The sequence below is a fragment of the Procambarus clarkii genome, chromosome 91 (genome assembly GCF_040958095.1).
Source record: "Procambarus clarkii isolate CNS0578487 chromosome 91, FALCON_Pclarkii_2.0, whole genome shotgun sequence".
NCBI lineage: Eukaryota > Metazoa > Arthropoda > Malacostraca > Decapoda > Cambaridae > Procambarus > Procambarus clarkii.
Genome location: NC_091240.1, coordinates 1,948,090 through 1,960,540, shown reverse-complemented (window position 1 = coordinate 1,960,540; position 12,451 = coordinate 1,948,090). Strand labels below are relative to the sequence as shown.

General features: G+C 37.7%; 2 protein-coding genes across 5 annotated transcripts in view; one reads left to right on the top strand and one right to left on the bottom strand.

Moving 5' to 3' along the window:
- Sse (extra spindle pole bodies like 1, separase) overlaps positions 1-2,855 on the top strand; it is a 19,170-nt gene extending 16,315 nt beyond the window's left edge. For all 3 annotated transcript variants that reach the window (XM_069318626.1, XM_045767846.2, XM_069318625.1), the window contains exon 12: positions 1,326-2,855. In XM_069318626.1, coding sequence (XP_069174727.1) covers positions 1,326-1,566 — 241 coding nt within the window. In that variant the 3' untranslated portion in view covers positions 1,567-2,855. The remainder of the gene's footprint in view (positions 1-1,325) is intronic.
- Positions 2,455-12,451, bottom strand: part of LOC123773900 (tubulin alpha-8 chain) — a 24,910-nt gene continuing 14,913 nt past the window's right edge. For both annotated transcript variants that reach the window (XM_069318623.1, XM_069318624.1), the window contains exons 3-6: positions 9,897-10,021; positions 7,677-7,774; positions 6,082-6,254; positions 2,455-4,227 (exon numbers count right to left, since the gene is read on the bottom strand). In XM_069318623.1, the coding sequence (XP_069174724.1) occupies positions 3,280-4,227; positions 6,082-6,254; positions 7,677-7,774; positions 9,897-10,021 (1,344 nt within the window). In that variant the 3' untranslated portion in view covers positions 2,455-3,279. The remainder of the gene's footprint in view (positions 4,228-6,081; positions 6,255-7,676; positions 7,775-9,896; positions 10,022-12,451) is intronic.

Sequence of the window (12,451 nt, the reverse complement as noted above, 5' to 3'; positions counted from 1 at the left end):
TATGAGGTCCCAGCTTCCTCTTGGCTGGCAGGTAACCCCGTTGTTTTTCTTTGACTAGTAACTTTACTGGAAGGGAGGGTTGCCCCTTTTTTCAAGTTTTCTCAGAAAATTCTCTTTTTGTAGCAGTCTGTTGTACCCTGTTAGCACCTGCCTTTTTCCATAATATCAGAGCTTTGCAGCTCCATACCAAAGTGCCCAAGTTGCTTTTGGCTTTGAACCAGTTTGTGGAAGTACTCCATATCTGTGCATTACATGAGGTTATCTCAATTAGAAGCAGACTCATCATCTTCAGCCTTGAGGTCTGCTGATGCAACTGCAGTTGTTGTTTCCATGCTATTCACTCTACTACTGCAGGTTATGGTGATGTTTCTATGATGTTCGCTATGTCTGCCAGCTGGGTGTTTTCAATTTTTGTTCACGAATCTGTTTGGTCACTTGCCTTTATGTTCACTACTCTCTCTCCACTCGTTTTCCCAGAAGAGGTGGTGGTTTCATGGGTTTGGGCAGTGGTGGGTATGACTCTTTTTCTGCCACTCAGAATTGTTTTGGCTGCTTAACCAGTTCTGTTTTCTCTGCGGTTCAATGTTCTTGTTCCTTGGCTTCCTGTTTAAGGTATTGTTTGTGGTGCGGTTGTCTTGGTTTTTCCCGTTTCGCCCTTTCACCTTTACGGTTGCAATGTAGGGGCATTATCATGGCTTGCAATTCTTATTTGTCTTATACTGGTGCGTAAATACAGTGTTAGGATACATGAGAAGGTTAGTGGGAGAAGTGAACCCAGCATAAATAGTGCTCCCATCTTACAGCGTTGAAGTCTTGCGGGAGATTGTATGATTGGCTGTTAAGACTATTAAAGGGTTAACAATGGTAGACACTTGTTGATGTCTATGGTTTTTTTTTTTTTTTTTTTTTTTTGGAGGGGCTTGAGAATAGATCCTCCTGAATTTGTTGTTTTGGCTGGATTTATCATTGTCTAGTGTCTGTCAAGCACCTAATATAATATACTGTGGCAAAAGTACTGTACATTCTTGCCCGACAGTCAGTTGATCTGATTAACGCGTGGCAGATCAGTATACCTCTGGGAGTGGCAGAATATCTTATCAAGGGGCTTTTCACATACTTAAAGTATATTTTCTGTAATGAAATTCCACCACAATGTTTATTTGTTTACACTACATTGACACCCATATTTTCTGTTTTCTCTAGAATATGTCTCTTCCAGGCATTATATAAGTATATGACAATATTTAAGGTTGGATGTACAGTATTACTTTGTGCCAGAAGTGATTTTTAAGTTATGAAGCTGATTGTGCCTCTTATTTTTACAGCCCATGTGTAGTAGGAATGTTGTGGGATGTTACGGACAAAGACACGGATGTCCTCACTCGGGGAATGATTCGAGCATTGCGTGGTGAAGATGGTGAACCAGGTACTCCCTTGGCCACACCTCCCTCGGATATTGCTCTTTTGGTCGCCCGATCGCGTTTCCTTTGCCGCTGGTACCTCACTGCTGCAGCACTCACAGTATACGGTCTGCCACTGCATGTTATTGACAAATCTTGTGAATAACATTTAAGACAGGTATATATCATTTTCGAATGGTACAGTATTATATCTTTGAATCATGTATAACTTGATCAAAACTCAAAGTATGTTGTATTTGTATTCTTTTGAAGGAACAAACATGTATGTCACTTGCTTTGACAATAATCAGCATAGAGAACAACACAGTTGCCATGTCTAATCTTAATACTGTAGTAACTCTGGTTCTTCTGAAAATGTAATGTAAATGTAGTACTGTACTACAGACATGAATATCTACAATAGATTTCCCTATTTTATAATAATCTTAAGTACAGTATTGTAATTTTTTGGTGATTGGTATATATTTCTTATGTAATTTCCAGGACTCTTGCCTTTAGAAAATGAGTAGGAGCCATGAGGAGGATTCGAACCTATGCTCTGGGTACTCCTATGCAAGTGTCTTAGACCACTACACCACAACATGGTCAAAATAATTGTAACCTGGGATTCTTTTGATCATGTTGGGCATAGTGGTCTAAGGCATGTGCTTGAGAGTACCCAGAGCATTGGTTCAAATCCTCATCACAGGTCCCACTGATTTTGTCATTGATACGTCACGTTAAAGAGATTGTGCACACTTGCCCTATTAACAACTCGGCATGAGTGCCAATAAATCCAAAAGTAAAGTACTGTATTTTGATAAATTAAAGAGAGGAGATACCTTATAATACAGTAGTACCCACACTGGCCCTGGTGGGGTTATTTGGGTACTTTTTATCACCATCTCCACTTTGCTTATAGCACTTGTAGTATATATTGTATTTATTGAAACAATTTCAAATTGTTTAGGTAAATATATAACAATTTAACATATTTAGTGATACAACATGGAGTTATGGAAAATATATTTGTATATGGGTATTAAATGAAATATTAGACTAGAAACTTTTATTGAAGTACAAAATCCATTATAATATAGAGAATAACGTGCTCTTGTGGTGGTGCTTGTACTGCTGGGATATGTGGGAGATATAGCTATAGCTATCTTTCTGTATACTATCTTTATATATTTCACTGAGTACAGAAGACTTAGCACATCATTGGTTTGGAAAACATGGATTTATTGAGTTGCCTTTCATATTTATTATTTTAAACTGCATTAGATTATATATATCTTATATTTTAGTATGCCACTCACCTAAAATAGCAATGCTTATATACCAAATCATAAGTAGAATCATTGTATATAATGTAAAATATATTAAAGAATGACACCTTAGGAAAAAAATATATTTTATACAAGATTATTTAACAATATAGTTGTTCAGCTATTGTCTTTTCTTTTTATTGTCCATGGATTAAATACATAAATTTAGTAGGCATCCATCAGCCCCATGGGGTTATAGAGTTGTGCCCTGGGTGTCTAGTTGGATGCAACACCTGCTGTGGCTGTGAAGGCCAACCCGAGAATGACAGTTCAGATCGCATCGAGCGCAGATAAACGCCGAAGCGGAAAAAGTCAACAGGCTGACAGTGGTCAAGACCACCTCTGAAGTCTGTTATGTTGGCTGGTGTTGACCAACAATTCAGCCAGGCATATAAGTGTGTGTATGCATGGAACAGGAACAGGTATGCATAGGGATTAAGGTTGAATTTCTCCACACTTACAGTAGTTCTATCTGAGCAACAGGGAAGCGAGCATGGGCAGATAGGAGTCTTGTCACTGTAAGCTTGAAGAGCTTTTACCCTAAACTTTCTTTAAAATTCATCAGTATCAATTTCCTCAGTACTATCACCATCAACCTCTTCATAATCTTTCACAAGCTGAGCCAAATTTTCTTGAGCAATTGTAAGCTCAGATTCTTCTAGACCTGCTCCAACATACCAGTGTACAAATGCACGTCTGCTGTACATTAGATTAAACTTTTGGTTGATGCGGTCCCAGGAATCTTTAAAGGCAGTGGTATTTGCTAGCATACATACAGCTCTGCTCATTTTGGCTAGGTCTCCACCTGGGAGCACCTTTGGATGTCCACTGTTGATTCCTAATTTGAAACCTGTGGGACACCATTCCACAAACTGAACAGTTTTCTTGAGTTTTATAGCAGATATAGCCCTCTGCACATCATTAGGCGTTACATCTCCACGGTATAGCAAGCAACATGACATGTACTTGCCATTAACTGGATTACATGTTGCCATTTGTGAAGAGGGATCAAAACAAGCTGTGGTCATGTCTGCAACAGATTGTTGCTCTCGATAAGCATTGTCTGCTGGTATGACTGGTGCATAAGTCATCACTGGAAAATGAAGGCGGGGAAGAGGCACTAAGTTTGTATTAAAATCTCGTACATCTACATTGAGGGAACCACCAAATCGGAGAGAGGCAGTAGATGCAGATATAACTTGAGCAACAAGGTGATTCAGATTTGAGAAAGTTGGGCGTTCAATTCCTAATTTATTTACACACATGTTATATGTAGCTTCATTGTCAAATACAAAAGCGCAGTGATCGTACTCCATGGTATTTGAAGCGTGGAGAATAGTGTTATAAGGTTCCACTACTGCTGTTGACATCTGTGGTGAAGGAAATGCACAGAATCTCATTAAGCTGGTGCTGGAATATTCTTGGAGCAGCTTCTCCAACAGCAGCGCCATAAACCCAGATCCAGTGCCACCACCGAAGGAATGAGTGCATATGAATCCCTGCCAGAATAAATCGTTATTAATCCATGGAAATATTATCTTCTAAATTTATACTGTAAATTGTTCTGGAATTACTAATAAAATTAAATGCTTTGTATCAAATTAATTATCTTTGTGCAGCAAATATAATACAAAATTGTAAAGTGGTAGAATCTGGCACGCCTTAATTTAATGTCTGATTTGACTTTTTTTTTGTTTTGTAAGTCAGGAAATGATAAACAATATACTCTACTGTACTCAGTTGTTAATGCTATTAATATAATATATATATATGAGAATAAATTAGATTTTTAAGATATATTTTGAGCATGATAAATATGTTCTATTCTGTATTGGAAAACAAAAGGGAGAAGCAATGTTATGGAATGACTTGCATTAAGACGAAGAAAACTAAATATATACCTGTAATGGTGAATATTTCTCCAAATGTTATGCATACTGGTGGTAAAATATTTACCTCCACCATCAAGAAATGGGAAGAGCTAGTTGCAGTATATTCAGACATAAATATCCAATTACTGTATGTATTTAAGGTGCAGTATTTGCAATATATATATATCTATCTATATAATGAGAAAAAGACAAACATTTCAGGTTTTTGATGCTTGTCTTACACCATTGAAAAGTTTGCTAAATTTTGAAGCAAAACATACACATTATTTGTTTTTGGATTAGGCTAGTAACATGATACTGCATATGCCAGCATAGCCTTGTGCTCCACCTGTCAACACCTCAAAAGCCTCTAGGGAAAAACAGTTAATGGCTCTTTGGGCCTATGAGACTGGTGGTGTACTCTTGTCTCAATTAGGAGTTTGAACTAGGAGTGTATTTTCTGTGTTTGCTCAGGTCTGAAGGTTGGCAGAGTTTTTTCCACCTGCTCTTTCCGGGTACACCAAAGACAGCAGCGAGAAGAACTCTGAGCCTTATGCACACTTGGGTTAGGATGCCTAGGGGATTTTGAGTGTTGGGTGTGTTTAGCCATCCTCCCAACCAATGTCTGAGACCTACTTGGCCATCTACTCCTCTATTCAACATCATTTGCAACTTGTTGAACAAAGGTGTGCTGATAGAAGATGATGCTACAGAAGTGTTGATAGATAAAGCTACTACACATAATATATGGAGATGCAATATAAATGATCGTATGCAAAACTTCAAAAGATAATCTTAAACTAGATGCTATAAGACTGTGAGGGATTTTTATTGTTTTTTATTTATATATACACAAGAGTTCTTACATTCTTGTAAAGCCACTAGCACACATAATGTTTTGAGTATTTCCTTAATCTAAATTTTCCCTGGAATACTACCTGCCAAATCGTTTAACAACCAGATACCCATTCACTGCTGGGTGAATAGAGGCATACAGTTAAGGATTGGCACCTAGTCAACCCTACCCAGGTCAGGATATGAACCCAGGCCAAATCTGCAAAACGCGGGGTGAGTGACTTACCACTGCATCATGGGGACTGCTGTTGAAAACCCCGTCCCCCCCACAGGATGCGGATTAAAAATCTAAAGGATGGCCTAAGCAAAGAGATATGTGAAAGAGAGAGAGAGAGAGAGAGAGAGGCTTTATATGAAGAATCATGGCTTATGCCAAGATCTGGATGTATTGTGGTTTTACTGCTATGAAGGTTAAAAACGTGTGAATGCTAAACGATATAGTTCCCAGCACTTTGCCTTCATACTAACAATGTATCATGCCAACTTATATGAAGGCTATATACAGACATGCTGATAATAACTACAGTATGGCTAAATATGCTAAAGGTAAAATTTTATACACCAGGACAATAAAATACTTAGTACTACAACTGTTGTAAAATTAGTCGCATCAAGACAATGCCATACCTGCAGACCAGAGCAGGCTTCAACCTGCCTCCTGATGCGCTCCATTACAGTATGCACAACTTCCCGGCCAATGGTGTAGCGACCTCTTGCAAAATTGTTAGCAGCATCCTCCTTGTGGGTAATCAGATTTGCTGGATGAAATAAATCCTGGTGTGTTCCACGTCGAATCTCATCTTTCAAGATAATGGGAACAATGTAAGTAAATCACTTATATGGTAAATGGGGGGAGGTTACCTAGCTATGCTGAGGTCTCTCCCATTCTTCCTACCCTCTCTCATCTCTTTCCTTATCCCCCCCCCCCCCTCTCCCCCCAAACTTTCTTCCCAATATCTCCCCTCTCACCCTCTCCAACATTCTTTCCCCTGTTCTTCTCCAACATCCCCCCTCTCTCATCTCTCCCTCCACTATTCCTGTCTCTCCATCCTTCCCCCTCTCTTCAAACAGCATCCCCCTTCCATCTTCTCCTTACCACTCCTCAAACATCCACCCCTTCGCTCTCCTCTCTCCTCTTTCAGAAAATGTAATACTGTACTAAATTCAATTTTTTTTTTATTAACACATTTGGGTACATCTGCATTTATGCAGCCACCTATAGACTATATGAAGGGGGAGTACAGTCACATTAAGTTTTATGAGTGACAAATCTAGGGACTCTCCCAGCCACATTTCACTGTTTAGTTGGGGATGGTGATTTAGGCTGTTTAGTTGGATGACATCGGCTGTCATCACCATTCACTCTGCAAAGTGGGATGAGGCTAGCCATAAGCATCTAACCTCCAACCTTGTTTAGTTTAACTATATTCTTTATCAATAATACTTTCATAAAAGTTCTGTCAATCTTCCATTTTCTCCTTATTGAGTCCATGCTGCCTTCCCTGTTTATAATGCAGACATCTCCCTTCTCCACCTTCTGCCCCCCTCCCTATCTTATGGGTCCTCTCTCTTCTTTGCCTTAAATCTCGGGATTTGCCCAGATGGGAATTGCCTATCTCTGCTTCATATGTGAAAGTTGGGGAAGGCTAGTGTCAAGGGCCTTGGACAGACAGACAGACATTCTCACTAATAGATATAGATTGTAATGCATCTATACCACCAGCAAGGGTAAGTTTTACCTGTTCACAGTGTAGAGACCAGTGTAAGGATCAGAAATATTTATGTAATTCCACCCACAAAAGCACAAGTGCTTTTTCACTGTGAGGACATAGCTCGCTATTTTCAGCCAGACAGTGGTCTATTTTTATTCACCTGCCTTTCTGGGACCTTCCCCGGTCGATGGCAAATATGATATACTTTACATGTAAAGTGCTCATAGGCCATTGCTCCCTTCACTTCTTTGAGGGGGGCCAAGTTCTGGCTTGTGGTCCCCGGTAGGCTTATAAGGAACTCTGCGACTAACGACACTCAAGTAGTATGGCTCCTGATCAGTAAGGTAGCGTCAGGGAGCCTCTGGGGCTCATCCAGAAACTGGCATTTCATTACATTCAATGCTGGTTTTCGCATTGATAATTAACATCAAAACAAGGTACTGAAGATAGACCCAGAGAATGTTATACTCCACCCACTGCAAGTATGGCTGATGAAAGCTTTCAACTCACCTACAACAGAGGGCTCCAAGTCGATGAAGATGGACCTGGGCACCATTTTTCCATCACTTGTTTCAGAAAAGAAAGGATCCAAGGATGATTCCTCATTACTGTTGAGAGAGATATTTGCCTGACGTTTAGTGACAGGACACATGAAAATATTAGATGTTTGTATGTTTGTAAAACTATTTAAAAACAAATTTTAAGTGTTATAGGCACATTGAGTTTACCTGGTGTGGTTAGAATGCAATACCAAGCAAGATTATATCAAGGATGCAAAATTCCAAACTTGGAAAGAATTCATGAGAGCCTAATAATGTATTGAAATCTTAAAAATTTTTGAATCAAATACTGTAAATGGTTCAGAGCAATCACTATAATGTAGTACTTGACTGTATTTTATTATAACTAAAGTGAGGCTTTAAAGCCATATGAAACAAAGTTACATATTCTGTAGTAAAACTAAATTTTTTATGATCTGGCAAAGAGGGAGATATTTAAATGATCTCTTTCTGATCTAATCAGGTATGATAAAATGATGTCACAGACTGGCCCAGTGTTTGTCAACATACCATTCAACATCTCTGCAACTGAATGAATTGACAGCAAAAGTGAACATTTATAGATTCCAGAGTTATATGCTGTCTAACAAACTCCAGTGATATAATTTAAGAAAATGTATGTATTCATATTGCCTCTAACACCATCAGCTGAGGCAGATGATAATCTACACCATAGACACCTTATTAAGCACGGAAGAGATAAATAAATACTATCTATTTATCTATCTAATACTAAATAGATAGTATTTAATGACTATTAATAAAATCTCACTTCACACGAAAGGGCCTCAGAGCTTTATTTTTATATCTTACCTATCAACATTTCTTAAAGCAAGGTTGTGTGTGTTTTATGAGATAAAACAAATAGAGTTGATGGAATCTCTTCTCACATGAAATTATAGCTCACCTGCCTTGGAATAATCTCTGTATAATGTTTAGTAATGGGAAATTCAAACCACTTGGAAAATTGTATCGTAAGAAATACTCAAAACTGAGAAAAGTATTAGGAAACATTAGGAAAAGTATTTTTGAAACATATTGCACTTTAAATTAAATAATTTTTTGTTATCAAATATGACTTTCACAGCGAGAAATATTACACGGAACTTACTGGTATTTGTTTGAAATTGTTTACAAAGTGTTGGTCAAAATATGTAATTTATACCCTTAACAGGTTTAGAAATATTAGTAGTGTTTTAACTATCATCATATGACATCAGTATCGTTTCCCACTTTCATGGCTTGAGGAAAACTCGGCAGAGAGGAAATAGGACAACTATACAGTACAGTACAGTATAGCAAAAGAAGATTAACAATATTTAAAAACATCTATTTACCCAGTCTTGCATACTACAAAGGATCATGTGAACTTTGCACTGTCACATGATCCAGCAAACCATCAACAGCAGCACCCAACTACTTTATACAATTGGGTGTAGAGTTCTTCCTGTGAATCATCATTTGAAGTACAATACTCTATATCAGACAGTCCCTATTTAGTACCCTGGTTTCATCTAACATTTGACACTACAGTATTTCTCATGTGTTTTTCACACTAAATCCTGGTTTCCTCTCACACATACGCTCATCATGTCTACCCATCTTTCTTACTTTTCTCTCCTACTCTCACATTCACTTGCGTGCAATTTTACCAAATTCATTCGAGCTATCTCGATAAACTTTTTCAATTTTGTATGATTTACCAGCTGTTGCATTCCATAAAATGTAATATTTTAACAACTAATTATTTATCCTCTTTTACACTACAAATGTATATCATGTTATCCATTTATATTGCTCTAATTTTTTTTTTCATTCTCATGTCATATGAGTATAAGAGCAGGCACTGCCACTCCTTCAATGCGACTCTCTTGCCACATCTCTTACAACTTTATTCTTCCAAATCAAACCTTTCATGGTACCAGAATAATACTTTTTTCTCATGACTTCCTCTTCTCCTTTCACAAATTCCCCTTTACTTTATATAGCTTCCTGTAACACTTCAATCACCTGAGTCGTGGCAGGCACACAAAAATCTATAAGAAGTCAATTGACACTTGTACCCTTATGGTCTAGACTCTACATGAATGAGGTGTTGACATTCACAATACCTATAGTGTGAATTGCAGTTCCATGTAGCTATGAGATAAAGCAAATGCACCATACTCACACAGTTGGGTAGGGTACACCATCTGGGAAGATACCATGTTCGAGGCAAAACAGTTCCCAGCATACACGCCCAAGTTGTACACCGGCTTGGCCCACGTGGAGAGAGACCACCTGTCGCCCGCCGCCCTGTAACATATTCGTGTTATAATATAAAATACCTTTCTCACTACTCGCTGCACAAGTGCTGAGCGTTACACATTTTCGGTGAGCAACCCAGGTGCTAAGCATAATAAATGCAAGGTCTGATACAAGCTATTAGAAGCTGGCTTGATAGCACAATGCTTAGAGTTGCATAGATGCTTGAAAGATGCCCAATTAGCACAATTGCTGAGATGCACCTGTACACTTGCTGGTGCCTGCCACTGTCACAGTTGTGTTTTGGAGTAGATGTGCAATTTGAAGGTGAACTTAAAGCCAAGGTTTAGTTTGCTAGGAAAAAAAAGAATACTGTACCTGTTTATCTTGAGAATAAGGGCTCTCATACAGGCCTGTTCAAAATGTCTAGAAATAACATTTACTTTTATTTATTTTTGTTTAGTTTAAAAATGTTCATAAATTTCAATAAAAAAAAAATCAACAAAACTAAAATAAGTTAAACTATAATAAAATAAAAAACATACACTTTAATTGTACTTTTTTTTTTTTTAGAAATTAAAACTGTATATGTAAATATTACTTTAACACCTACTGTGCTTCAAAATATTTTGATGCAGTAATATTGATATTTAGTCTACAGGAAAGTATCATGTGGACTGATATCTGATTGCCTCTTATTCATATATAATAAGTGTTGAATGATGATAATAGAATTATATGAAAAATTAAATACAGTGTACTGTTAAACACCAAAGATCCATCAAGAGTTGCATTACTTTTAAGGCCAGAGGCAAAAACACTGGATGTGAGTCCTAGATAAATATAATGTGCTGTGGAATGAAGATGAAGAGCCAACTTCAGTTATGAAAAATAGTTTATCTAGCCGCAAAATTCATGCTCAAATACTGATGTTGAACAATATATTAATAAAAGATAAACATGCCATTATTCTTTATTAAAATTCTAAGATTACTGCTCAGTTCTGTGTGTTAGTCATTTAAATAAATAGCAAACATGAGAGGTCCTGAGACACTTTATTTAGAACAGTTTCCTACTTGGCTTTGATCCAATCCGCTACAAGCTGATTCTGATTCCTTTGAAATTACTGTACCATGTCCTAATGAAGTTTATGATATTCCCTCCATTACTATTCACCTCCACGACCCATGATAATGTATAGTACTCATATACTACGTCACTTAGATGTGTATTCACAGCTGTGGTTTGAGCCACTTAATCACTTAACATGCAGCCATTATCTGGCCTCACGCAACTACTATACTCTATTTCAAATCCTGGAACTTCACTCCTGCGTGTGATGCTTCTATGGTAATGATGACCTGAAGGAAGTTACTGAAGTATAGGTTAAGGGTCAATTTGCACATTTTTATATAGAGGACAGGTGACAAAAAGTACAGTACAGAACTGAAGACTATACTGAAAATATTATTATAATTATGGATTTTCATTATACTCTATTGCATAACCCATTTACAAAATGACCACCCATTAAGTAACTACAGTATTTTAGAAAATTGTGTATAACAGTATTTTTCAAATGTACTGATTTAAGTATGTCAGGCATGTTTTGAACTGATCAAATTCTATTAAATGCTGTGAAAAGTTTTTATACTACAAATTGTGCATGCGCTCTACTCACCTAAATGTGCTTACCTATTACCTATCAGTGACTAGGGGAGTGTGAGATCTAGCTCTTTATGGCCTGCCTCCTAGCCATTTATACCAGGACTGCCTCCAGATTTCCATATTTGTTCTTAAAGTTGTGAATGGAGTTGGCTTCAACAACCTCTTCCTTCAATACAACCTTCTTGTCAACCACCTGTACAGGGTACAAGAATGTCCTGTCATCTCTACTCAATTGTGTGCCTAGCTTCCACTTTTGTTCCTTTGTCCTGCCTTCTTTAAATCTAAGTGGGCTTCCTTTTTCCACATTGTCACTTTCCCCAGGATCTTGTATGTAGATATCATATTCCCTGTTTCTTCTCTCTCCTAAGGCTGTGAGTGAGTTTCCTCAACATGTCTTCATATCTGATCCCTCTCAATTCCAGTACTGATCTAGTTGCATGCATCTGAACTTCTAGATTTTGTCTATGTAAAGTGTGGGTTCCATGCTGGTGCTGCAAACTCTAATAATGGTCTCACAAAGGCAGTGTACATGAACTTGAAAGCCTCCTGTTAGATTCTTGAATGATGTTCTTATGTTTGCTAACTTCCTATATGCTGCTGCTATTATCCTGTTCACTTGAGCTTCTCTTGTTAGTGTTGGAATTATATTCACTCCCAGGTCTTTTTCTCTTATTGTTTCCTATACTGTAGTTACCTTCCCCTTACGGTGCAGTTACCTACAGGTCTCCTCTCTCCCTTACCCCTATTTTCATTATCTTACACATTTGGATTGTATTTCAGCTGCCCACTCCTGAAGTTTAGCAAGGTTGCTTC